Source organism: Zootoca vivipara, chromosome 6 (genome assembly GCF_965207765.1).
Source record: "Zootoca vivipara chromosome 6, rZooViv2.hap1.1, whole genome shotgun sequence".
Classification (NCBI taxonomy): domain Eukaryota; kingdom Metazoa; phylum Chordata; class Lepidosauria; order Squamata; family Lacertidae; genus Zootoca; species Zootoca vivipara.
The window spans coordinates 68293042-68320512 of record NC_142589.1 but is presented as its reverse complement, the minus strand read 5'-3'; the positions used below and the strand labels follow the sequence as shown (position 1 = coordinate 68320512).

The window sequence follows — 27471 nt, the reverse complement described above, 5'->3', positions numbered from 1 at the left end:
GACGTGTGGATCCAGAATTGGCCTCCACAGTCACTTACGGACCCATTGTTAAAATCGTGTTTATGGAAGACAATCTTACTTGGCTACGATGATCGCCAAAGAAGAAGAAGACGTGCATTGTTGCACACATACCGTGGGTTGCAAATTTCAGGGAAGCGACGGTTTTGAAGAACAACTGTGGTTCGGTTCTCGTCTTAATTCAGAAAGTGTGGATTTGATGGGTTAGTCTTTAAATGTGAACTGGATCTATTTTTTACCCCACCCCTAAAGGTCAGAACCAAAGTAGACTCTCTACCACCGCCTTCCCTCTCTGCCGCCACTCTCTCCCCTCCTTTCCCCCCTCCTCCTCAATACTGTCATGAAATTAGACCGAGGTCCATTTGTGTCTCCAGTGCAGCTGGTTGCCCACCCCTGATTTCCACCCCTGACTGGGAGGGAAATGTTTTGCATACCTTAAGCCAGTGTATACCTTAGGCCAAAGGAGGAGATGGTGAGTAATAGGACCAGGGAAAGAGTTGAGCAAGAGCAACCACAGTGGCCACCCCTTTTTTTTAGTAGTGGGGATGTTAGAGACAAAGAGGTTTGCCAGGACCTTCCCTACTAATCCTGGAGCAACAGGGTTTATCTTACTGGTTAAGGGTCCCGTTCTGGGGGCTAGCCAGGTTACAGCAAATGTCTCCCCCAAAAGAAAAAATATATAAATAATGTGGCACCTAAAATACTAACATAAACTTAGGACTCAGCTATACAGCTGCAAATAAAATGGTCGGGGGTCCCTTTACCTTTTACCTAAGTGTGTTTTAAGTGCAATATACAATGTGACACTAGCTGGCGATGGTGAGCCTTATGGAAAATTCATTGTACGGTATTTTTAAAAACGCTTTTTAAAAAAGCATTTTCAGAATGGTTTTTTTATGTGTGTAGATTCCACCTTACTCTCCTAGGATGGGTCACTTGAAAATTGCTGGGTGTTTTGGCAGATCACAGGGCTGACCCTATCAGGCAAAGTGAGGGGACTGCCTCAGGAGGCAGATTTGGGGGGCCCTAGACCAAGCTGCTAAGAAGGGCATTTTAAAATATAAATTTTAATGGGAAATTAGTGTACTGTACTAATAGCCATGTTATGACAGTCATAGGCCCCAGCCCATGGCTTTATTAAGATGCTTGATAATCTGATCTGGTCAAAATGGCCTCTGTTTCTTTTGTCAAGGTGAGGGGATAATAAAACCCAGGGCCAAGTACTTTTATCCATTCTGCTTCCATGCAACAAGGACCACTGTGTGAGAACCTCTGGGTTAGTCTATTTATTGCAGTATAAACTCATACCCTTCAGCATTTCTCCGATGAAAACAAGGACTTCCTATTCCTTAATCGTGATAATAATAATTTTAATATTTATACCTCACCCATCTGACTGGGTTGCCCCAGCCACTCTGGGCGGCTTCCAACATATATAAAAACACAATAAAACATTAAACAATAAAAAAACCTCCCTATACAGGACTGTCTTCAGGTATCTTCTAAAGCTTACTTATCTCCTTGGCTCAGGGGTAACATAACTCCATACCCCCCAACATTTCTCTGATGAAAATAGAGGCGTCCTAAGGGAAAGTGGGACATTCCGGGATCAAATCAGCAACAGGGGTGGCTTCTGTATATCCGAGACTGTCCCAGGAAAATAGGGACACTTGGAGGGTCTGTAAACTTTACTATGGACATGAGCAGACGTCATCAAGTATTCGCATCACGTTCCTCAAATATAATCCTCTGTTTGGCAGGTTATAGAGTGGGATGGTTTTGCTTCAAATTTGACCAGACTCACTTACGTCTGCTGGGAAAAAAAATGAGGTGGTTTTAGCATCACCCCAAGAGAACTGGGACAACGTCCCATCCTACTCAAAGCTCTTCAAATGTGTACAGAGTGCAGAGGTGGTGAGCAGCAGGGGCAAACAGTTGTAAAGGACAAGAGGTACCGTCAACAATCAATCTCTCTTCCCGGGGAACTCTGGGAATTATAGCTCTGTGAGGTGGGGGGGGGATAGGGGTCTTCTAACAAGTATTTTTTGGATTAGACCCATAATCTGCTGTTTCAAATCAATGCTCAGATTCAGCTGACGGCCATTAAAAATAAATGCGGTTTTCAAAACTGCTGATTGAGTTGCACTTATCCCTAAATTGGATTGTGGCTGCAAATAGGTATGTACATTTATTGATTGATTGATTGAATTGCCTGCCCCGTTTTCCTATTAAAAAGGTAAAATGCTCCAGGCAGATTGCAACGAACACACACACAAAAAACACATCTTCCCTGCTTAAAAACTCAAGAGAAAAAATAAATAAAAGCCAGGGCTTTTATCCAAATAATAAAACAACGTTATTACTAAAAGCGATCAACCTCAACCCCTTTAAAAAAATGAACCTCACAACTTCATTTCCACTCTGCTTGTCTGCCAGGGTGCCTTGCAAGCTTTCGAAGGCTCCTTGCAAGGGAAATTCCCGTCCCCAGCTAACCACCTGGAGGACCCAACTATGCAATAGCTCTGGTCAGTCAGCCTTTTCCTGGGTGGGGCATCAACCAACCGAGTGGCAGAAAACAGGTGGTAAAATCTTCCCTCCTGGTCTTTCCTGCCTCCAATCCAGAAAATCCAGTCCAGTTTTCTGACCCCCCCCCTCACTCCCTACCCACTTTGCCTGGGCAAATATATAAAGGGCAGCTTTAAGATTGTTGCACCTTGCAGAACAGGATACAGGTGGCTTGTCTGCAGCTAACAGGTGAGTGGAGGCTGTAAGCTGGGAGGTTTTGAGGATGGAAAGGGGCCCATTGCTGCCTTTCAAAACTGCAGTCCCAAGCTGAAGAGCTGTGATTGTTTCCATGTATGTACCCTCCAACATTTCTATGGTGAAAATGGGGACATCCCAACATTTCTCCAATGTAAATAGGGATGTCCTAAGGAGAAGTGGGACATTCCGGGATCAAATCAGAAACCGGGACGGCTTCTGTAAATCGGGGGCTGTCCCTGGAAAATAGGGACACTTAGAGGGTATGTGTGTAGAGTTCTTATCAGTGGTGACTGCCTTCTGATAGCAGTGGCCTTCCAGAGCGGTAGCCATTGCAGGTGAAACCGTGGAGTCTTGTGGCACCTCAAGACTAAGCTTTTGTGGGGAAGATGCAGCTGATCTCTTTAGCTGAGTTGCCTCCACTTCATTTGTGCGATGAAATGGTTCCTTCCAGAAATGGTCAACAAGGCTTTATTGCAATCCAGCTAACCTTCTCAGTCTCACACAAAGGAGGTGTGCGCCTATATTTGCAAAATCTCTCCCTAGTCGTGCTTTTGTGCCTCAGATTTGCCATCAGTTTCCATCCAGGTGGCTGAGAGGAGTGTGGTTCTATACACGCCATACATTTAAAGTATGTTGCTTTCCCCAAAGAATCCTGGGAACAGTAGGCTGCCCCTCAAAGAACTACAATTCTCAACACCCTTAACAAACTACCGTTCCCAGGATTCTTTGGGGGAAGCAATGTGCTTTAAATGTATAGTTCATACGCAGCAAAAGTGTGAGGCTTGTGGCAAAGTGCTAGGTCTGTGGTACGGAGGGTTGAAGAAAAACAACAGAGGCTATACCTCAGGATGGGGGTGGAGAATATTCAATTCTCATTCAATAAATTTATATACCAAGCTAAAATGTGCACGAAAATTGCATCTGTTAGTGAAAATAACATTTAGAAATGCATTATATTTGGGGAGATTGTTTTGCAAAACTGCATGCAAAAATTGGTATATTAGGGGGGAAATTGCCAGTGAATTTTCATGAAGACTTTAAAAAATCAAATCGCAAACTGACACGGAGAAGTGAACTTAAGTTTGAAAAAAATGAGAAGTGTGAATTTTGAAGGATGCCTGCAGTTCACTTCACATATTGGTTTGAAGAAGCATAAATTCACCTTTAAATGTTCTACGTCTGGTTCAGTGCTTATTATGTTGATAAAATATATCCCAAACAATTTCCATTGAAATGATGGTATATGGTGATGTAGCGTATTTTTGAGAAGCTGTCTGGAACATGAAACCAGTCAAGAGAACCTAGGAGGCAATTACTGCCTGAGAGTAGACACCATATAGCACAATTTGTTTTACTTCAGAGTAAACACACAGGAAAGGCGTTTGTTTTTAAGATTAAAAAATGGCCTACAAAACCACCTTTCTCTCCAGCTAAAATTCACACACTGACTACACTGCACAATGCACAAAAAGCCTCTGAAATGAAAATAGCCAATATTTACCAATTTCCAGGTGCTGAACATTAAAATGCCAATAAAATGTGTCAATTGGTTCCTGTTTAGGTGATATAAAGATGGTCATGCCTTGAGTACATAATTTCATTTGGCATCTCTGTATTCTTCGAAGAGAAACAGTATCTTTAGGTGCCAGGCAAAAACATTTCTCTTCAACTAGGCATTCGGCTGATTAACATTCTATGGCTCTTGAAACATGTTTGTGGGAAAGAGTTATTTATTTGTTTTTGTTTTATTATGTATTTTGTATTCTCATTTTGTGTTTTTCTGTTGTGAACCACCCTGGGATCTTCGGATGAAGGGTAGAACACAAATTTAATAAATAACAAGAAGAACAATAAAGGCGAACAGCCTCAAACTCTCTCTCAGTAAAGAGGGCAGTCTGGGTTTCAAATAATAGATTCAAGCTAATTAGGCAACTCTTTGACTAAATGCTTCTAGCCAGAACGCAAGTACCTCCAGAATTCTTAAATCCATTTGCAACCCAGTACTGATTTGGGGCTATTAGTTCTTGGCAAGATGAACTGACTGCCGCAAAGGTTTCAGCATGCTCCTTGGAGGATGGACCTGCCGCCTCCTTGGCAGCCCCCACCCATGCCACATCGACAGTGGCCTCTTAGCGACTAGGGGGCACTGCTGAGCTCCTCCCAACTCTAGGGAGAAGGTGGTGGGGACTGCCCTCTGGGGTCTCCTGGGGTCTGCACCTATCTGCACAATTCAAAGTGTTGGTGCTGACCTTTAAAGCCCTAAATGGCCTCGGCCCAGTATACCTGAAGAAGGTCCAGCTTCAAGAGCTTTCTGGAGGTTCCCTGACTGCAAGAACTAGGTTTACAGGGAATCAAGCAGAGGGCCTTCTTGGTAGTGGCGCCCGCCCTGTGGAACGCCCTCCCATCAGATGTCAAGGAAATAAACAACTGACTTTTAGAAGACATTTGAAGGCAGCCCTGTTTAGGGAAGTTTTAATGTTTGATGTTTTATCATGTTTTTAATATTCTGTTGGGAACTGCCCAGAGTGGCTGGGGAATAAATAACAACAACAACAACAACAACAACAACAACAACAACAACAACAACAACATCTGGGATGTCTCTGAGCAGGCCTTGTCCCCTCCCTGCAATGACCTTTGATTCCCACTTCAACCATTGGGTCAGGTTGATTTGATTCCACCCCCACCACCCCTTGTTCTCAGCATAGATCTTCCCTCCCCCGCTTGTTCACAGGTTGGGGAGGCATTTTGCAGTTCACCTCAGGTGCCAAAATGTCTTGGGTCCTTGGTAATGCTTGGAAGTTGTTTGGCTTGGATCCAGGGTGGAGAACCTAACTGGCTCTCCTTCACACCTTGAGTGCTTTGGCTTGACTGGAAGGTGCCCTTCAACTCTGATCCTGCTCATCTGAATGGAGGACAGAGTGCTGAAGGTTGCCTGTTGTACAAAAGTAAAAATTTGCATTGGTCGCTCCACCCACGCCTCTCTGGCCCCGCCCACTGCTGGCATATGACCCTTGGAAGGTTGCGCAGAAGGGCACTTGGAATAAAGAAGTTTCTCCACTCCTGGATTAGATGGTATTTGGCCTCTGATCTTCATCCCCTCCCATTAAACAGAAGGATGTAGGAAGAATCCTGCAAAATTGCACCCAGGTAAGGTGTCCTTGTGTCCTACTGTGGCAGAGGACAGCCTTCCAACTGAAGAGCTGACAAATATCTGTCCAAGGATAGCTCTCCAGGCCAAGTCCACGGGAAGGGAGATCAAGAGGGGTCTTGTAGTGGCTCATCAACAGTTAGCAACATATGGCCATCTCCCTGGTGCCATACAATACCAAAACTGGTGTTTCCCTCTTGGAGAGGGAAGGTGTGGCAATGTGTACTCTGCATAACAGGTTTGAGTCGCTTGTTCACTTTCCTCTCCCTGCAAAACAACTCTGGAGGATGCAATGTGGATCGCCAGGAATCCCTGCAATGCTGTCCTGAGGGTATAGCTAACTCCACCAGTTAGACCTGCCCTTTGTGGAGCCAGCTAGGCAAGAACTGAGGGACAGGCGCTCCCAGACCAAAAAGAAAAAATCCACACACACACCAGACCTAGCCAGGAACTTCCTTTTTCCCTCAAATCTCTTAAGGACTTGGGTTGTTTGGCTCCATATATACCCTGCCTTTATCCATAAATTTGGGGCAGTTTTTTCCTTTTTCTAAAAAAGACTGTCCCATCATACAAATCCCTGGTCTGTTAGGTCTTAAGATACACAAGTTTGCAATGAAGATACATTTTAAATTAATCTGAATTTCTGTTTGGCCACCAAAATTATTCTGGTTCCATCACCTGGCATCCTTGCATACCCACCTCAGCTTCAGCACCCTTGCTGCATGGGATGCCTGCATGGGTTCCCCTTTTTAAAAAGTTTCAGTATTATAAGCAGTTCCAGGCAACTGAATTCAAATTTGTCCTAACTTTTCACAATTTGTCATTCTTGAGCATTGCACACAGGCCTCCGGTACCGTTTTAGAAACCTCATTTTCCCACATTCTAGAAAAAGCAGGGTTAAATGGTTCTGAAATGTCTTGGGAGACTCCATGAGTCCGGGAGGCAGCACAGGACTGTTTGCAAAAGGTCTTTCAAACAGCCTGATATTGTTCTTTGAAGCTCTGATTTTCAGGGGTTTGAGGATCAATGCTGGGAGGGAGAAATAATTTTCAACTACTGCTTAAAAAATTCCCCACCACCACCACCTCCATTTTAACAGTTGTTTCAATGGAAGCTGCTTCCTCCTCCTGGAACAATGTGCATTCCTCCACCACCAACTAATGGCCAACCGAGTGTGCTTTGCTCCAGTAAAGGAACCATCAGGAACTCCCTTTAAGCTCCTGATCGGTCCTTCAAAGCTTGCCCAAAATGGAAGCCTGAGCTGGAGGTTCCCAACCCCTGCTGAAGAGAACTGTGATTTGCTCCCTATCATGAAGCACTTTTCCTGTGCAAGATGGGTCAGGGGTGGTAAGTTCACTCCTGAGCACCAAATCTGATCCTCCAGACCAAGGTTTCCCAAACTCCAGCTGGACTACAACTCCCACCATCCCTATCTAGCAGGACCAGTGGTCAGAGATGATGGGAATTGTAGTCCCCAAACAGTGGGAGACCCAAGTTTGGGAAACCCTGCTCTAGACCTTTCTATTTGACCCTTGGGGCACCTCCCACTGGCCTTGCTCCAACTTCTCCTCAACTGTTTTTGCTGGTTAGGATGAATTCTTGAATGCTTCTTTCTTGCCTGGGTGGAAGATAAAGAGTGTGAGTGTGTGTAGAAACTGGCCTACTGTAGAAAGGTAAAGTTTACATTTATTGGTCTGCTTACTTTTGCCTCTGGCTCCACCCACCACTAGCATGTATGTGGCCCTTGGAAGATTTCCAGAAGGGATTGTGGCCCTCAAGCTGTCAAAGGTACCGTCCCCTCCCTCCCACCTGAGACGGGTAGCAACTGTTCTAGTTTAGGTCAACTGAGTCTTGAGTTCCTTGATAAAAGGCCACTGAGTTGTTTCGTTGGGGTAAAAACATAGTGGTGTGCCTTCATTGCAAAGGAAGTTTAGCATCCTGCCCTGAGCTCTTCCAGTTCCCAGGAATATTGTGGAGTACCCTAAAGCCTACATATTTGAGTCGATACCTATTGGCTCAGTTACCTGCCTCCAGACGCACTTAAAATAGAAAACAGTTACTTCTCTTCTTTTTGTATACAAACTGTTAAACCAGTGAAACATTAAAATTGATTCCTAGGAATGGAGTACAAAATAAAACATGTAGTAAAACTCAACATTTCAGCCCAAAAGCTCACGTCAACCCAAGAAGTCGGAAATGCCATAATCATGGCCACCGTTGAAAAGACTCTCATCCCAAATGCTGTGTGATCTAACTCAGTAAAGATGGTCCTTAGATCAATCTTGCCATTTGATCTTCTCCATCTCTGCACGCTGTTGGGTACAGATGTTTCAGAATGAGCACTGACCAAGCTGGCTTAAGCATTTCTCCCCTATGCAAACTGAGACAGGAGTGGTGGAAGCGAACCATAATCCCAAGTCTTTTCCACTGGCTTTTTGGAATCACCTTCTTATTCCTTTTGTGCTTTTCCGCCTTCTGCAGAACCCAAGCAGCTGTTGCAAGGAACCTTTGCTGGGAAACATGGAGGAGAAGGGCTCATCTTTTGTCGTGGGGCTGTTGGTGATGGGCAATGTGATCATCATGGTGAGAGTGCTGAAGCTACCATGTTTGTAGGTTTGTAGGGAACCCCTGGCTTTTTGGCTAGCAGAACTTGTGTCAAAGGAGAGCTGGCATAGCTCAGTGGTGGAGCACCTCCTTTGCTGATTAAAGGCCCCCAGTTCAATCGTCTACATCTCCATTTAAAAGGTTGAAGGAACAGATAATGGGGCAAGACGCCTGCTGGAGAGCTACTGCCAATCAAAGTGGAGAGCATTTGGGCTGTGGGCCATTCCCTCTGCAGGTCCCCAGATGTTGCAACATCTGTGCACCCACAGTTGGCAAAAGCCCACAGCCCAAATGCTCTCTACTTTGGCCCTAAACCATAGACCTTTGACCATGATGGCTGGGGGGGGGGATCGGAGTTGGACAAGTCCAAGGATTCAAGGTTGGGGAAGACTGGGCTCAATGGACAAATAGGGTTGTATCCAATGCCAGTCCTGCTCAGGGGAGACCCATTGAATTTAATGAGGCAGGCCCCTTATTTCATTGAGTCTACTCTGAGCCATACCTTGCTGGCTACAGCCCCTATTTTGAACCTCCCACAAGGCAACTTGCTATATCAGAGCTTTCTCATATTTACGCAGCTTGCAGGGCTGGCGCTTTACGCGGAGTCTGTCTGGGTAACAGCTGATCCCTACAAGGTTTACCCCATCATGGGAGTTACAGGCAAAGACGATGTCTACGCAGGTGCCTGGATCTCCATCTTCACCGGCTTTTGCTTCTTCTGCGTGTGCGTCTTTGGCATTATCAGCCTTGTGAATGGCAACCGCCTGATGGTGTTGCTGGTGAGTAAAGCAGGGAGCAGGAAGGGACTTTACCAAATGCTCATCTTCCCCGCCCTGCCCCCACCCCCACCCCCAGCTGGAATCTCCTGCCATTCCTTAGCAGTGTTTGGGGGGCAAGGGATGGAATCAGCTTTGGCACACTTCTCCTTCCGGTGGGAAGAGTGCAAGATTGCTATGGGTGGCAATATGGAAAACTGAAGGCATCTTGAAAGAGAGAGCTGTGGTTCGTGATGTGTGTTCCACCTTCCCCTATGTAAAACTCGGAGAGTTGTGGGGCTGGCACCAGTGGCTTCAAGCAGGGCTTTCGAATCAAACCTTCAAAACTTCTGTTTGGACCCCGCAGAAGCCTCTTTGTCTCCAGCCTTCATGTTCTGCCTTGGGAAAGGAAGGTTGGCTTGCTCAGGCCCTAGCGGTCGGCAGTCTCCCTACCTGCTTACCTGGTTCTTTCTCCTTGTCTTCAGTATCTGGTGCTGATCCTGGTTGTCTACTTATTTGAGTGTGCTTCTTGCATCACGTCCTACACACACCGTGACTATGTAAGTACAAGCAGACCAGGGAGAGTCGCCCAACTGTGCCTGCCGCTGGCGGGAACTTGGCTCTGTCCAGTTTGAGAGAAAGGGTGGGCCTGTGTCATATTTTAGCCCAGGGTGGGAAATCTCCAGCCCACTAACCCCCAACATAATTTTCAGGTAGCGGCTGCATCACCACAGGAAGGTGACTGGGCTGAACACCAGCAAAGGCAGAACAATTTTAATTCTTTTCGCAACACTGGGCTAAGCGGAGAAATGATAGTCTCTCTGCTCTGTCCAGCACTATGATCAGGAGGAAAAATCACCCAGTCCCTGCTCATCAGATGATCAATCTAATGATTGGGGAGGGGGAAATAACCTTCCCTTAGCTAATCTACAGTGTGTCTTCTGTGTGTGTGTTTGTAGCGAGCACCCAAGACACAACCACATGTGACCTTTGAGATTTCATTGGCGGACTTTTCCTTTGTTTTTGCTTTGTTTTCCTCCCTTCAAGCTCCAAGACTCTGTTTGTCCTCCTGGCCTTGTGCTCCTCCTTGGAAAAGCCCAGACGAGCCACAGATACTGTCAGTATTGATGGTTTCATTCTGCAAACTGAATTGCACTTGTCACCATTTTAATCTGAGAAACAGCCACCCAGTTTTTGGCTTATGCCCTTTGTGCATAAGTGCAAAGCGCCCATTTGGATGGACCATTGCCACATGGATGGCGCAGATGAGACTAATGCACTGGATTGGTCCTCTTGAAGCATCCTCTGAACCAGCCCACTGTCTCTTATGAGTCTAGGCTTTGCCAAGAGGGGGCAGCTGCCCCCTAAATAAATAGAAATACTTAACTAACAGATCAGTTCTGCCCCCTCCCTTCAACGTAAATCCTGGCTACACCCATGGTCCAGGTAGTTAGCATTGCAAGCGCTGAAGCCTTTCCAAAGTGGTTTTTACAAGTAAAGCTAAATTAGTTGGAGTTACTTTTTATGTGTCCCAGTTAGGCTGCAACCATGGGAGCCAGGGGTGTATATTCTTGAGGAATATCAGAAGTAAGAGGGCTGTTACATTTTTTAAAAAGTCTATTTGGCCTAATAAACTAAACACCTTAAGTGATCCCGTTTCTCTCACTGTAGAGAACCAACAAAACCTAGGGTCACATCCATACCACCCATTGAAGTACATTTATAGCACTTTAACAGTTATGGCTTCCTCAAAAGAATCCTAGGGAAATTGAGTCTACCCCGCACAGATTCCTGGCATCCTGAACAAACTACAGTTCCCAGGATTCTTTGGTGGAAGCCCTATGATTTGTTTTTGCCTTCTATCCTTTTTTTTTTCCTAACCCCATGATCATTTTATGGAACGAAGGCCTGTCATTTTTCTTCTCTGCCAGAAACCATGGTGCCATGCATTTACACAATCCACATTCTTTACAAGCAGAATGTTCAGAACATATGGGTCTTGTAAAGAAAGGACGTGGGTGCTGGGGAATGTGGCTGACCAGCATTCTCTCTCCTTTCCCCACCCAAGGTGGTTTCGAATTCCAAGCTAGTAACAAGACAGATGTTGGCCTTCTACTCATCGGACACTGACCAAGGCCGGGAACTCACCCGCATGTGGGATCGTTTCATGATGGAGGTAACATGTCCCTTCCCAACCTATCACCTCTGGGCGGAGGCTGAGCAGAACTGCCAAGAGCTGGCCATCTTGCAACTGAGAACGTAAGAGGGAACCTGCAGGATCAGGCCAATGGCCGATCTAGTCCAACAGCCTGTTCTCACAGCAGCCAACCAGGTGGAAACTCACAAACAGTACCTGAGCTGCCATTCCAGCAACTGGTATTCAGAAGCGTTACTGCCTCTGGCCGTGGGTTTTCTTGCCGAGTGGGGAAATCTCTGCTTTCCAGACAGCGGCTGGCCGAAGGGCAAAGTAGAAACTTGCATTGCTCTTCCTGCAGAAGAACCTACTCTTGTGCCATTCCTGGAGGCTAATAGATTATTAATAATATTAATAATGACAATAATTTGCTATGTTGCCTTGGCATGCTGAGGCTGGGGAATCACAAACTTGTAGCGTTGGAAGGGACCATGAAGGTCACTGAATCCAAACCCCTGCAATGTAGGAATATTTCACCCAATTTGGGGCTAGAACCCATGACCGAAGAGTCTCATGCTATCCCTCAAGGAGCCTGTCGCCCTCCTAGGCTACCACTTCTCTCATACTGGTTGAGGCTGATGTGAGTTGGACATCAACATCTGGAGAGCTGGAGGTTGCCCACCCCTGGTGTAGGTCCACATCATCTTCTTCCTGCCTACCTCCTAATACAGGAACCTACCATAAGCGATGGAAGCATCGGGACATAGCACATCCATGTTTCTGAAGGCAGTGATTCTCTATGTACATGCAAAGTCTAGATCTGCTAGGAAACTGATTTCATGTTTGCACAAGGCCCTCTTGAATAGGAACTTAAGAAGCTGCTTTATGCCTTTGGGTCAGACCCTTGGCTCTCCTAGGCCTTGGACAGAAGTATTTCCCTTCCCATCCCCTGATCATTTCCACTGAAAACTTCCGGGATTGCATCTGGACCATCTGCATACACAATGTGTGTCAGCTCTTCTGCAATCGACTGCCCTCCATACATTTTGGACTACAACTCACATCATCCTTGACCATTGGGACAAGGGGCTGATGGGAGTTGTAGTCCAACAACCTGGAGGACACCAGATTGGAGAAGACTGACATTTGCTCTTCTTCTGAGCTGCAGCCCTCCTCAGATATTTCTAAGAAGCCTGAACAGAATAGCCTCTCCCCATATGAACCGACCCAGACCCTGCAATCATCACGTGAGCCCCTTCTCCGTGTGCCCCTTCCCAGAGAAGTCCAGAGGGTTGCAACATGAGAATGAGTGGTGGCTCCCCGTTTGTGGAATGCTCTCTCCAGGGAGGCTCACCTGACACCATCATTATATATCTTTAGGCACCAGGCGAAAACTTTCCTCTATAACTAGGCCTTTGGCCTTTAACTCTCTGTGGCCCTTTAGAAGTGGAAGGGATATTTTTAATGTATTTTGTTAAAACCAAGAAGAAATGTATCTATGTGGAGTTTTTTTTGTCTGTTTGGTTGGAAGTCGCTTTGAGTTGCCCTGGGCAAGATAAAGCGACTAACAGATTCAATAAATAATAACAGCCAGGGAAGGCATAGCAAACAAGCAAGGGGTCCTCTGCCAAAATAGCTACTGCAGTACGAGGTGTTAACACTAACTGGGATGCTTTTTCCACCTCCAGCAAAAGTGCTGTGGCGCCAATAATCCCATGGATTGGGTGAACTACACCTCGGTCTTCAGGAGCAGGTACCCTGAGGTGGTGGCCCCTTGGCCTTTCTACTGCTGCAAGCGTGATCGCAACTTTGTCATCATCAACGAAGAGGGCTGCAGACTGGGTCACATCGACTACATCAACACTCAGGTACTGTGGTCCTCAACATCCTTCCTGAAGTTGCCTCCCATTCCTGGGCATCTTCATGAGAAGTACAGAACTGTCTGCACGAGCGAAGTCTCCCTCTCAAGGTCAAGACAGCCCTCCTTTTTAGCCCCCGGGGGACTCTCAGCATCTCCTCGTCAGGGAAGATCTCACTGCCTCTCCTTCCTTCCTTCCTCAGGGCTGCTTTGAGCACATCAAGCATGCAGTACAGAGCTACGCCTGGGGAGTCTCTTGGTTCGGCTTTGCTATCCTCATGCTCACGGTAAGTCCTAACTTGAAGGGCTTGTTTGGGGAGGAGGTGAAAGGAATTTGCTGCCACCAGATGTGGTGGTGGCCGCCAGCTTGGGTGGTTTCAAAAAGACGACTAGACCATGGAGGATGGGGCTGCCAATGTTCACAACTAGTCACCATATGCCTCTGATTGCCAGTTCTTGGGGGTTGCAATCAGGGAGAGTCCTGATGTACTCATGCCTGGCTTGCAATCTTCCCAGTGGCATTTTGATTGACCACTGTGAGAACACAGTGCTAGACTAGAAGGGCCTTTGGCCTGATCCATCAAAGCTCTTATGTTCATTGTCAGTGGGCTTCTCTACACAACCTACTTACTCACCACTCAACGTGATTTGCTTGCACAAAGATTTCCTTCACATTGTGCTGTAATGTGGAATGCTTAATAACTCCTAAACTCAAATTGCATTTGTTTTCATTGTGTTTCAATTCCTGCTATTTCCCGTTATTTGAAAAAGAGACGCCCGTCCTTGTCATCTCTGGTTCACCATCAGGATTAAAATGATATTGCATGCATGTTTGACAGTTTATGTGTAAAAGAAATGATGTGATAGGTTACAGGATCCTATATTTAAATATATTTAAATATGTTGTGCAAGCCACCTTGAACTCCTTAGAAGACGACTTAAAACATGGGTGGCCAAACTTTGGCCCTCCAGATGTTGCTGAACTACAACCCAGTCAGCATGGCCAATTGCCAGGGAAGAGAGTTGTAGTTGTAGTTCTGCAACTTCTGGAGGGCCAAAGGTGTGCCAGGTAAGCATGGTGCAAAAGAAATTGTAATGACATGGTTAAGGGAGGGTGAGTTGCAGTCAATTTTGTCATATGTTGTCCTCTCTTCCACAGTGCCCTGTTGTACTCCTGGCTATATACCACTACACTACAATGTGAGGGAACCCAGCTGCTCAAGCTGAATTTGTCCTATGATGGAGCCCTCTTCCTACACCTCCAGGCAGGGCACGGCATCCTGATCCATCTTTGTGAGGAACCTCCATGGTTTCCTTCTATAGTCACACTGCACCATAGCATGTTCTGTAAGGCTGACTTGCTCCCTACAAACTTGACTGTGGCTGGCTGGTGTCCCTGCTGGACACCTTTAACTCTGCCATCCTGTCACTCGTATCCTTTGGAGGAATCTTCCAAACCTTCTTTTGTGAAACTTTTTTTATTAAAAAAAATGTATAATAAATATTTGAAATCCAGAAAAGGTACTCTCTCTGTCTCTGTCTGTCTGTCTGTCTCTCTCTGTATGTGTGTGTGTTTTCTCTTTTGAGAACTATGGCATTTAATCTGGCTTGCTCACTTACTGGAAGGTGATTGAGGAAATGGACAGCAAAAGGTAGGTGGGGATCCACTAACAGATCTCACTGTGATCTGCAGTAGATCAGCAAGGGCTTTCCATTTCCAGTTGCTCTAACAATAGCGGCAGCAATAGATCTCCCACCACCACCACCTAATTGTATAGCCAGATCACCCCTAGGGATGTCGGAGAATTCCAGTGGAAATGGTAGCAAAAATTGCCAAGGTTTGCTTATTTGTGGCATGTCCAGAATGGAAAGCAAACCAAGGAATAGGTTTGGTACTCACCATTGTTGTTTTCAATCTGCAAATCAGACTTAATTGTTTGTGTGTGCGTGCGCACACATCTGCATTGTGTTTCACTTGTACTGAACGGTAAAATCCCACCACAGTAGACAGCAAGATGAGTAGCAATAGCTTTTGTCAGAAGCAGAACTGCAGCAGAATGAAAGCACAGGTGCATGTGACAAACATAGGAGAGCACAGAAAACGATGCCTTTTTCACATCCCTAGTCATCACAGCACACAGATTTAACAGCCTTATTTATCCACCTTCAGCTAAACCATAACCTGGCACTCAATTAAAAAAATATTTTTTTAAAAGAGTAAACCTAAGTGGGTGGGGATAATGTACCAAACTGGAGCCAGCCAGGTCCCACCTACTCCCAGTTTGAAATTGAAGTTAGCAAAATGAATGTCCAACTTTACTGTACGACTGGTCTTATGGTCATATTATTTCTTCCCTTCTCTTTTGCTTCTCCCTTCCCTGCCCTGAGCAGAAAACTACATCCCTCTGAGGGAAGAGGCATGACTCACTCGATTACCTCTTTCCAAATTCCTTTTCCCCTCTTACTTTCCCAGGATAGATGCTGTGACATGTCTTTGCCAAGGAACTGTGCTGGCTGGGGGCCCACTTTCATCCCAAGCACCACCAAACCTGCATACACCACAGGCTCAGCCCCTCTCAGCCAGCTACAAAGTTCACAGGGTGACCCTGGGCAAACACCATATTTTATCCTAAACCACAATGTGGCTGATAAATGTGGTAAAATGGAGGGAGGGCAATCAGAGAATGCCACCCTGGGCTTCTTTAAACTGGGTTTCACCTCATGTATTCTGCATTTGGTGACTGCGGCAGCTACCGTTAATGGGCATGTGTGAACCTGCTATCACAGGTTGTAAAGACCGGTGCTAGAACTTCCAGGTCACTTCCTGGAAGGGCTGTCTAGATCAGTGTTTCCCAACCTTGTGCCTCCAGCTGTTTTCGGACTACAATTCCCATCATTCCTGACCACTGGTCTTGCTAGCTAGGGATGATGGGAGTTGTAGTCCCAAAACATCTGGAGGCACAAGGTTGGGAAACACTGGTCTAGATCATGTGTGAATCAGTCCTCCAGTTGTAGAATTTGTTTTTCTAATGTCACTCTTTGGTAGCCACTTCACAGCTTGCAGCAAGGCTGGATGGGTAAGTAAAGACGTACAGCACTGTATCATCAGAGCTCATTTTGTGCCAAATAGATGGTTAAAGTAGGGAAGGGCATTAAGGCATTTAAAGCCCATGACTTCCCCAAAGAATCATGGGAAGTGTGGTTTATCCCTCGAGAAGCTACAATTCCCAGCACCATTAACAATCTACAGTTCCCTGGGTTCTTTGGGGCAAATCACGCACTTTAGATGTGTTGCATTCTTGCGTCTATGTTCTAAACACACACTCTTCATTAAAATAATAATAATAAATGACTGCGATGGGTGAAAAGGCTAAAAGATACTATAAAAAGCTCTCTCTGGATATGAAACGAGCCAGCAGACTTTACAAAACTTTAAACAGCATGAAAATTCATCCCCGTTGACCTGGGAAACTGCCCAGAGAGGAAACATCTGGGCGCGCTCTAAAAATAACAGGTGTTCATAAGACATGAAGGAGCATGTGTTGAACATTACAAAACAAAAACCACCAACTACCAAGGGCACATAGACGGCAAATCCTGGAAGTCATCCACAAGAAAGAGGAATGGAGATGGCATGGCTTCCTTCTTCTTCCCCTTGGAAATGGCCTTGACTTTTGGTCATCATTGGGCCTACTCCTCTCACCATATATAGTGAAATAGATGTTGAGCTGAGGAACCCACCACTTAGACTCACTGTTTGGTGGTGTGTAAGAAACAACTATGACCAACCTCCTATTTCACCCTCAACATCCAGAATTAAGGGATGAAACTGACAGCAAAATTTAGCTGTGGCCAAGTACCACTGACATCCCTAGACTATTGGTGCAAATGTGTGGGTGGTGTCATATGGTTTAGTCACCAGATCATATTGGACCTGGTTGCATTTGGGTGGAGACAGGAGTTTATTGTGTTTGCTAGGTTATTTCTAAAGAGAAAGGGATGTTTGTGTCTAGCTTCTGGATTGGTATGTCCTCTGAGCAGATGGTTGGTGGTGACCCGTGACAGGGCCTTTTTGGTGGTGGTTCCGTGTTTGTGGAATAGCCTCACTAGAGAGGTTCATCTGTCTCCCACATTCCTAACTTTTAGGAAGAATCTAAAAACATTCCTGTTTACCCATGCATTTGGTGGCTGAAAGATCTGGCAACCCTGAAATTATAAGCTGTGAGAATTCGTGATTGTTTTTGGAGGCTTTCAACTGGTTTTTAGAAGGTTGTTTTTAGAAGTTTTAATTGTATTGTACTGTTGATGTGTTTTTCTGCCCTGGGCTCCTTCAAGAGAAGCGCAGCATATAAATTTCAGTAATAAGATGATGAACATGACTCCAAGCGACACAAGCCGTTTCGTCCCATCCGTCTCCTTGCAAGCAGAGAGACCACATGCCCAAGCTGCCAGTTTGCCTTTATTTGTTAATTGGTTTTGTTTTAAGCCATTTAGTACAAGAGTCCAGGAAGAAAGGGAGGTCGATTCATATCCGAAAAGAAGGATGCAGCACATCAGGTAGTGAGTAAATGCTGGCCTTTAGAAACACAGGCACAGACACACGTGGCAGTGACAGCTTCACAGCATCAGAGAATATGGGACTGCCCCTTCCCCTCCCCAGAACCCTTTGATGTCAGACCCTGGGAGACATCGCACAGAGGAAACAATAGGAAGCAATCTCTTGGTGTTTGTTTGCATGCATGCGTGCAGCAAAACGAGGTGGTAGAATGCCAAGGGGAGTGAGATAACTGCACCACTTCAAGCCATGAGTGGGGAAATACCGTTGTTAAATGCTTACCCATGAAATGCAGGAAGAAAACCGGCGCATCAGGGAGGCAATTTCTTGCACAGCCTGTTTTCGATTGTGCTACTTTCTACTTACAATTTTTCCATTAGAGTGCCCAGATGCAATGCAAGAGAGTTGTGCGTGGCAAGCGACACATGCTGAAATTTGCTACACGACTCTTAAAGGCGCAGGAGCCCTCTTCCTCTTTAGCATTTGGCCACCCTGATTTTTCACATAGGAGACTATTACAAAAATGGGACACCCCAGACACATCCCACCTGCTTTCTGTGGTGGTACAGTCCGCTTTGCCGTCTCAGAAATAGGTTGCAAACCATCTGGATAGCCTATTTGATAAATAAATACCACTTCGCTCTGCTGCAGGTCGGGCCCAGGCGAAAGCAGGCCTCACCCATTTGCCTGCCAAATGTACAAGTGAATATGTCAGTCTCCCAGGTCAGGAATCATCTTAAAGGGTTGCACAGAACATTATATTTGAAAGGCACAGTGGTCGCCCAGAAACTGCACCTACATCTACAATCCAATTGCCCAGAAAGTCGGAACAGCAATATGCACCTTGATCTCCCATGGAAGGTATATATTTCTATGATGATCCTGCTGTGAACGCCCAAAATTTTGTCACATTTACATAGGCACATTGGCAGGCCCAGGGAAAAGTTGTGCATGGCTAGAACACATCTAAATAGAGCTATCAGCAGTTGTCTGTGTCTGAAATGTGTATTCGGGCACTCTCAGAAGTCATCTTGGGTTATTAGCATTTTCTTGTGAATATGAGCATCCCCCAAATTTTGGACATTCGAGCTGCAATCCTAAGGCTCTGTGTTGTGGGGGACAGGACTAAAGGCAGGTGTTTTTTTTGCTTGATCCAACATCCTGCTGGGTTGTGACACAGAGGACAGAAATGAGATTGGAGAGGTCCTGCTGTGCACCTTCGCCCTTTTCTGCTTTTTGGTTTGTTTGTTTTTAACCATTTCCTTCCCATTACTCCAGGGAGGTGAAATAATAAGCAGTAAAATACATCAGCTCCTGAACTGGCAAGAGATTGAAAGATCTGTCCATTTTGGTTCTCTCCATTTCTCGTTTTCTCCAGTCTTCAATTCGGTTCTCCACATTTGTTCAGCAATTTTCAAGTTGAAAATAATCCATGTGTGAAAATTCACCAGCATGTTAGTGCTGATTTCTTCCAAGAATAATCATTGTGTGCGGTTTCCACTTGTCCCGCCACTTTCCTCCAGGAAAACCCACTCTTTAGGGTCGAATCAGAGCAAACATCAATTGGGTTTTCCGTGGATTGATGTTTGCTCAGATCAACGCTTGAAGAGCAGGTTTTCCCCAGGAGAAATGGCAGGGCAAGTGGAAAATGTGCTTTCTAGGCACGGGAAAACTGCATGTGTGGACAAGCCCTATTACACACAATTCTGCAAACAATTTATCCTAATTCAATGCATTTTTGTATGTCTCTTTCACAAATGTATTCATTTTTATGTTTCGGTTTTCTTATTGTTTTGGAAAGAGCATATCTGATAGATTTGGCTCTAAACACAAAGTGAATCAAATTTCTCCCCCATCCCTACGGAGCTGGTGTAATTTATTCTCTTCTTTGTGGGGTATTGGGGTGGACTTCCTTTGGTTCACACCCTCCCCAGTTCAGAACTCTCTCTCAATCTCTCCATCCTTGGAGATGGAAAACAGATGATTCCCATGACCTCTGGGGTGCCCTTCCCAAGGGGCCACAGGACTGCTGTGCCCACGTAGCAAATAAATATACAGCAAAAACTCCCAAAGACTTTCCACCCCAACACAGACCAGGGCCACTGGTTTCAGTTCCAGTACCATGCTTTACGTGGGTTTTTAGACACTAGGTTTTTCGGAATGTGCTCACACGTTTGCAATGCAACACAAGAAACAGCCTGCAACGAACTGTTCCTATGTAAACCTAGGATATATAAGAGGGTAAAGGACCTGGGGCAGTCTGAAAGTCATTGCCACAGCAGTAGTACAGAAAGAAAGAAAGAAAGAAAGAAAGAAAGAAAGAAAGAAAGAAAGAAAGAAAGAAAGAAAGAAAGAAAGGGCAAGATTAGTGCAGTTTCTGCAGTTAAAACAAAAGGTTCAACTGTCAATCAGTCCTGGATCCGAAATGCTTAAGTCAGGGCACATGTTTCACGCTGAAAACCATATCGGAGGTGGAGAATTATTTCCAAGTCATTTGCATATCATTTTATGCATATACGAGTATCATCTGCTTTAAGATGGCCGCTGCCTGGTAATGTAGAGGGAGGATCTGGATCTCACCACAAGAGAATGCAAGCCAGCTGGGGTGGCCAAGATCCAGATATGGCTGATCCCAAACCTCGCGAGGGAACCCAGACCCTTCGAAAAGGGACTTTGAAAAGACCAGGTTAAGGCTGCAATCCTATGTGCACATACTCGGGTGTCAGTCCCATCGAGCCAAGTACAACTTGACTTCCAAGTAAACATGCAGTAGGATCAGGCAGTTAAAAGCGGGGCATGACCTTGAGGTCGCACGGAGTTCAGTGGGGGAGAGTTAACCACATGCTCAGCTTCACTCTGATTGAAATCAATGGGACCCAAATGCGCATGCAATTTGTCTGCATCGCGCTCAGGCAGTATTCCCGTCCCCCCCCCAGTGATGTGGGGGAAGGAATTGCCATCAGCAATTGTTTTTCTTTCTTGAAATTAAGAAAGGAATCATGAGGATTCCAAAGAAGCCCACAGGCCGTATAAAAGTGCTTTTGTGGAGTGGGAACCGCATTGGGCTTGTCACCTGTGCCCTTTGCGTCAAGGTGTGATTGGTCAAAAGGGGAATAAGGCATAGATTCCCCTCCCTCCTTCCTCCCACCCCACATACCTAAAATACTGTCCCATGAAATATATACAAACATCACAGACGCATACACACACACACGCCCACCAATTCCAGACAACACAACACACATACCATATAGACATGGATACCCAACTCTATGTCCTCCCAGGCACACACAAACCCAAACACACACACACACACACACACACACACACAAATTTACATAAGCATCCCATGCCAAGCACACATGCATCTTACCTTCCACTAAAAGAAACAAACCCACACACGCGAACCGATATACAAAGACCCTCCAATCCTAAGTAAACTCACAAATGCGTGGCCAACCTTCCCCTTGCCCGCCTGCCACCCCTGAAGCTTCTGGAGACGCCACAGTCTGCCTGGCTTGAAAGCCACAAGCACATGGTCTGGGAACAGGAAGCAGGAGGTTGCAGGAGTGCCTGGTCACATTGCTCTAACGAAAGCATCCCTTGTACCCCCTGGCACATATGTAAGAAGCCAAGAGTCTTGTGCCTTACTGTCTTGCCAGGAACTGGCTTCATCTCTGGGAAAGCAGGAGAAAGGGGAGTGGGTGGGTGCTGTTAATGTTTTAATGGGGTTAAAACAACGGTTAAAAAGTTAGAACTCATCCTGGATCGAAATACCCGACGATTCTTTTTTTAGGGGAGTGATCGGTGCGGCATCCGTCCCCAGCTTTCAAAGAGCCTGCAATATCACCCAGCAATAGCATAGCTGAGTGAACAGCGCCCCACTGTGTCAGCTAAGGGCATTGCACCTCCAGGAGCACAGACAGCCTCATTATTCGGCTCCCCTAGACATCACCTGCCGGCGATGTCTTAGGGGCAGCGTTACCAAAGCAAACCAGGTGACGTCATCCAGGGGTGAGGTTCAGCCACATCACTGTGCCCATCGCACTGGGGATGAAGGACCTCCTCTGGAGAGGCTAGGAATCCACTGCTGGCAGTGGGGATGGGGGGGCAGGGACACAAGAGATGTAGCGTGGAGCGTAACATAAAACAGCCATTACGGCGAAAAAGAGGCTTGAAACAATACGATCAAAGGCTCTGCCATGATGTCATGCCGGTCAAAGTGTGGGGGACACCATGCAGGAGCCAAAGCTGCCTTTGGAGATTTCTGTGCTCTCAAAACAAAAACCACAGGCCAGTCCTCAAAACAGGCAGGCGCAGCAGCCAGCGAGGGGCCTGGGCACGACGTTCCTGGGACCTATAGCAACACATCCTTCCTTTCAACACCCACATCCCCTCCCCCCGCGCCCTCCCCACAGCAAACAGTACCACAATATAATTCCATAAACACCGGTGGGGAAAAGGAGGGGGCAAGGACCCGGAGCCCAGCCCCGAGGATCCAAGGCTCGCGGCCTCCTCAGCAGTAGCTGTGCGTCTGGCCCTCTGTGTACACGGTCCAGCTGGGCCCCAGGTAGCACCCAGATGGAGAGCCCTCCCTCCTCTCCACGTTGCCGTACTGCGGTGGAGACTCATCCAGCTTCCGTAGAGACGAGGCGGGTGCTGAGGCCTGGCTCCCTGGGTGAGCAGGGGGTCCGTCGTAGGTGATGATGGGCTCCGGGCCATAGGGGGAGCGGCCCCAGCAGGCCGGAGGCGGGCGGTAGAGCTGCAACAACGTACGGCTGCACGGCAAAGCATCCATGAGGTGGCGGTACTGCCCCGTGGTGGGATACCCCCAGCCGAGCCTCTGCTTCTGAGGCAACGGAGGTCTGCTGTGGTGTAAGAGAGACTGGGGGGCTCCGGGGTCGGAATGGCTCCGGGGGTGTGCTGCTTCAGGTGGTGGGGAGGGCGGAGGGGTGGTGGAGGGGGGCTCAGGGAAGGGTATGTTGACATAGATGGGCTCTTGGCGGGCCGTCACGGGAGGCGTGGGCTGGACGTGCGCCCGGGGGTTCTTTAAGATGGGCTGGAGGGAGGAGGGTGCTGGAGGGAGGAGGGGCTGGCGCCACGGCCGCTCAAAAACCCCGTAAGAAGCGTTGAAGGTGGCCAAGTACTCCGGGGGAGGGCAGGAAGGCCAGGGCCGTGCCAGGCCCGGGTATGCAGGAGGCTCCCCCACAATCTCATAGTAGAGATTCTCGTGCTCCAGCTGGGGAGGAGAGGGGGTCCCGTTGACCCCCACCTGGGAGGAGGCCGGGAAACGGCCGTGGTGCCGGAGCTGGTGGTCCGGGAGGTAGGCCTGGAAAGCAGGCAGCCTGCTCTTGAGGGGCAAGTGGCCGGCGGCTAAGGGGAAGTGCGGAGGAGGCGGGGGCTTTGGCGGGGCAAGAGGCTGGCTGGGCAAGGGGTAGGTGTCTAGGGGCTGGCGGGGGGCAGGGCAGGGCACAGACAGGGGAGGCGGTTGGTTGCGGAAGCTGTAGGCACCTGGTGAGACAGGAGACGGGGAGGACAGGTGGTAGGGATCCGAGAAGGAATGCGACGGGTGGTCTCTCTGGGCGAGGTCAGCAAGGACCCTCCGGTAGGGGGAAAAGGAATCCGAGCTGCTTGGGGGCGACGCCTGGTTGAGAGGCACCTGGAGAGAGATTAAAAGCAAGGGAGGTGGGGCCACGATTAAGGACTGGGGTGGAAATATCAAGTCTATCAAAAAATACGCTATGTCTGAGAAGTGTTCCACCTTTCAGGAGCCCTCGTAAGTTCTCATCCCAGCCCAGCACTTCCAGAACCCACAAGGCCCTCACCTGGTTTCCCCCCTGGCGGCTGCGGCACTGGCTGCCGATGCTCCTGCCCCTGGCCTGGCCTTGCAGGGCTGGGGGACCAGGGGCCTTGGGACTGGGGCGCACCATGGAGTAGAGCGCCCGCGCTCCACTCGTCACCTCTCCCGCCTTGCACTCCAGCGACAGGGAGCGTCGGAAATGTGTCCGGGGTTCTCGCTGCCCGCGACTAGCTTGCTTCTGGCGCTTCTGCTGCAACGCCGCCTGGTGGGCGCTCTCGGCTAGCGCCAGCGCCATCAGCCGAGCTGGGTTCTTGGGGGGAGGCGGAGGCGGGATGTGCCGCAGCACGGACAGCACGCCGGGGGAGTTGGGAGCTGCTTCGGCCTTCGGACCTGAATAGGAAAAAAGGGAAAGGGAGAGAGATTAGAGCCGGCCCTCCCATTGGGGTGGTGAAGGAGCTTTCTAGGAGTACAACAGAAAGACTTATAACTGGTGGTTGCTCCTCTTCCAGGACGGAGCACATGGAGGTTCCTGATGAATGAAGGATGTGGTACCTGTGGCTCTCCAGATGTTGCTGGATCACAACTCCCATCATTCCTATCCGTCAGCTGTGCTGCCTGGACCAGTGGGAGTTGTAGTCCTAAAAAGTCTGGAGGGCACCAGGTAGGCAAAGGCTGCCCTGCTACTACTTCAAAGTAATAACAGCAGTAAGCAAACGGTCCTTACTGTTGGCGTAATTTGAACAATGGGTTAAATTACACAGTGCTTGGGCTCATGTCTTGGGAAGCACATCCCCCATACCTGGAGGTTCTGAGATAAGGGTGCCAGGTGCACTGGGTTACCATAGCAACACCAGTGATGCCGGGTGTATGATTTGCTGAGTCATTCACCCTCCCATTGGTTCAGGAAATGTGCCTATGTGTAGAGATTTGTATAGTAGTCTCTAGGGCAGGCATCACCAAACTGCAGCCCTCCAGATGTTTTGGCCTACAACTCCCATGATCCCTAGCTAACAGGACCAGTGGTCAGGGAAGATGGGAATTGTAGTCCAAAACATCTGGAGGGCCAAAGTTTGGGGACGCCTGCTCTAGGGCATTGCTTTCTTTATGTCCTCTGTGTGTGTGTCTTGTCTTGATGATGTACTGTTTGCATGTCAGGGTCTGACTCTGAATCTGTGGAAAGTCAGGGGGAAAGGCTGTGGGTTTCATGCAGTAGTGTTGGATAATAATAATAATAATAATAATAATAATAATAATAATAATAATAGTACTGGGTTGCCCCAGCCACTCTTCCAACAAAAACAAAAGCATTATAAAACATCAAACATTAAAAACTTCCTCATACGGGGCTGCCTTCGGATGTCTTCTAAAAATTGTGTAGTTATTTATCTCCTTGACATCTGATGGGAGGGCGTTTCACAGGGCAGGCGTCACTACTGAGAAGGCTTTCTGCCTAGTTCCCTGTAACTTCACTTCCTGCAGTGAGGGAACCACCAGGAGGCCCTCAGAGCTAAAGCTCAGTGTCTGGACTGAAGGATGTAGGTGGAGATGCTCCTTCAGGTATATAGCATAAGACCAGAATAACTGTACATAGCAGTTTATCTATAGTTTAGCTTCCTCTCGTGTGTGGAGACAATACACACTTTGTTACTTTGAACGGTGTGGGACTCTGGAAGAAGATGTTCTGCTGGGAGCAGGAAATCTCTGAAGGCTCTCCAGGGGTTCCATGTACTCTGTTGATACATCACCCTGGCTGAGGAGAATTACCAACTGACTCCCACAAGGCACCAACACTTACTGAGTGGCGACGTGCGGCCTTTGGCTTGCGTGATCTTGCAGCGGACTTCACGCTCGCAGCTGTCGCTCAGCTGCCCGCCAGCAGCACACAGCAGCATTGAGATCATGTGTGGTGGAGAGGCATGCCCGCCGGGGCCCCTGGCCTCGCCCCCGGTGAACATCTCCAGCATCTCTTCGGGGAGGGAGACAGGCAGCGGCTCCAACGTATCCTTGCCGATCGTGGGGGGCGAGCAGGGAGAGAGCACCCGCCCGGGGCTCGGAGGCCCGGAGTCGTCCGAGAGCGAGGGCCGCTGAGCCGGGGGGCTGCACTGGAAGGTCAGCGGGTCAAAGTCCAGGCCACGGAGGCCGGGGGGGCTGAGCTCCAGCTCTGAGTCCAGCTCCGAGTCGCCTTCCAGCCAGGAGGAGCGGCGCCGGGCGGCCACATCTGCCGCCCCAGCCGCCAGACCCTCGCCTCGGCCGGACACGGAAGAGCCTAGAGAAGAGCATGAGCGGCACGGCTTGAGGGTGGGGAAGGCATCGCTGCTGGAGTGTGGACGTCGCAGGCAGGGCAGCTTGGGGAGGCCTAGGACACGGACCGAGAAAGGAGAAAACCCACACAGGTAAAGGAGATGCAACTCCCTGGCCCACTGTCACCCACCCACCGGATGCACACCCGAGAGGAAAGGGGCAAGCCTCAGCACCACACAGGGCTATACTTCTGCCTCTAGGGGACTGGCTGCTTGCATACCTGGTGCGCAGTTAGAGATCCCCCTGAAAGGCAATGGGTTCAAGCCTGACACTCTACAGCAGGGTGGGAGATACGGTATATCGTCCCAAACTGGGCTATCGGATTCATAATTTCTGACCTGGCAATATATTGTGAATCACGATATGTGCGTGTATGTGTGCTATGCAAAAATCACAATGTGGGGGAAATTGTGGAGCTAGCCAATGTTTCCTTATTTACTGAATTTTTTTCCTGCGCTCGCTCCCGACGGAGCCCTGGTGGCAGCCCTTGGTGCCCTCACCTCCCCATATGTCCCAGCCTATGAGGTTTCCTCTTACCTGCAATACTGGCCTGCGATGTCAGGGACTCCTCGCTCTTGGCTGATCGCAAGGTGACAGTCTCAGGCTGGCCCCCTGAAGCAAAACAGGACAAGGAAGTAAGTTATTAACCGAAAAGGGCCTTATCTCAAGGTCTCAATCTTTCTTCCAATCCTCACCCATGAAACAAACTTTATTCACTCTGGGATGAATATAAAGCCATAGAGGAATGCTAGTTGGGAGGACTTCCTTTCAGGTTCCCAAGCAATATATGTTGTGCACCTGGCAAGCACACCACACCTGTGGAATTTATTATCTGGTGCAGAACTGAGCACCTGTGTATCTCAGCTTCTTTTTAAAAAGAAAGCAAGTTTCTAGCCCTTAAGAGTGCTGACTGGGGGCTTATCCATACTTCCCTGTTGTTGTGTAATATGTTTTCGCCACTTGCCTAGCATGGTGGTGCAACAGCCTCCCAGCAGTGGAACCACTGCAACTTACCAGGAAGAGTGAAGCAGTGGCAAGGTCTGGGCTGTGTGAACACACTAGTGGAGCAAACCCAGTGCTGCTACAACTCTGGCCTCACCACCACCTTGCCCCTCCCAGATTGGAGGAGCCGCTCCTGATTTGTACACTGTCCCGAAAATCCATGGATGAAGAAAGCAACCCACGATCAGGTGTTGACCAGGTCTCTCACCTGGCAGAGACTCTCCAAGCCCAAAAAGGTCTCCAAGGCGGTGTGATTTCTTGCGAAACGTGACCGGCGTTTTGCCAATGGCGAAGAAGGCCTTCCAGCTAGGACCTGACGTCTTCCGCAGCCTCCCATTACTTTCTGCCTTTTGCCTGCAGGTGGGAGAGACAGGTCAGCCCAAGGCCACCAGCTCCGGCAGCTAAGCAGTCTGAGCCTGTGCCAGATTGCAGAGAACCGTCCCAGTTGCCTGCTGTCACTGCAGTTAAAAATTAAAAAAACAACCTACAACCCACTTGCATCTGAAACATCAGCTCTCGAAGGGTCATTG

At 48.1% G+C, this 27471-nt stretch overlaps 2 protein-coding genes across 4 annotated transcripts in view; one reads left to right on the top strand and one right to left on the bottom strand.

The window, feature by feature from the left end:
* The first annotated feature begins 2591 nt into the window (after positions 1 to 2591).
* On the top strand, positions 2592 to 14803 carry UPK1A (uroplakin 1A). 2 transcript variants are annotated; one of them, XM_035117988.3, is made up of 8 exons: positions 2592 to 2772; positions 8414 to 8515; positions 9115 to 9315; positions 9777 to 9851; positions 11360 to 11467; positions 13114 to 13293; positions 13487 to 13570; positions 14443 to 14803. In XM_035117988.3, the coding sequence occupies exons 2-8, from the start codon at positions 8453 to 8455 to the stop codon at positions 14485 to 14487; spliced, it is 756 nt and encodes a 251-aa protein (XP_034973879.1). In that variant the 5' UTR covers positions 2592 to 2772; positions 8414 to 8452; the 3' UTR covers positions 14488 to 14803. The 2 variants fall into 2 exon arrangements, with proteins under 2 accessions (XP_034973879.1, XP_034973877.1); XM_035117986.3 differs by lacking the exon at positions 2592 to 2772 and adding an exon at positions 4568 to 5931.
* Positions 14804 to 17722: 2919 nt separating this feature from the next.
* ARHGAP33 (Rho GTPase activating protein 33) overlaps positions 17723 to 27471 on the bottom strand; it is a 47515-nt gene continuing 37766 nt past the window's right edge. For both annotated transcript variants that reach the window (XM_035117984.3, XM_060275707.2), the window contains 5 exons: positions 27150 to 27295; positions 26477 to 26551; positions 25434 to 25994; positions 23664 to 24028; positions 17723 to 23497 (listed from right to left, as the gene is read on the bottom strand). In XM_035117984.3, coding sequence (XP_034973875.3) covers positions 22355 to 23497; positions 23664 to 24028; positions 25434 to 25994; positions 26477 to 26551; positions 27150 to 27295 — 2290 coding nt within the window. In that variant the 3' untranslated portion in view covers positions 17723 to 22354. The remainder of the gene's footprint in view (positions 23498 to 23663; positions 24029 to 25433; positions 25995 to 26476; positions 26552 to 27149; positions 27296 to 27471) is intronic.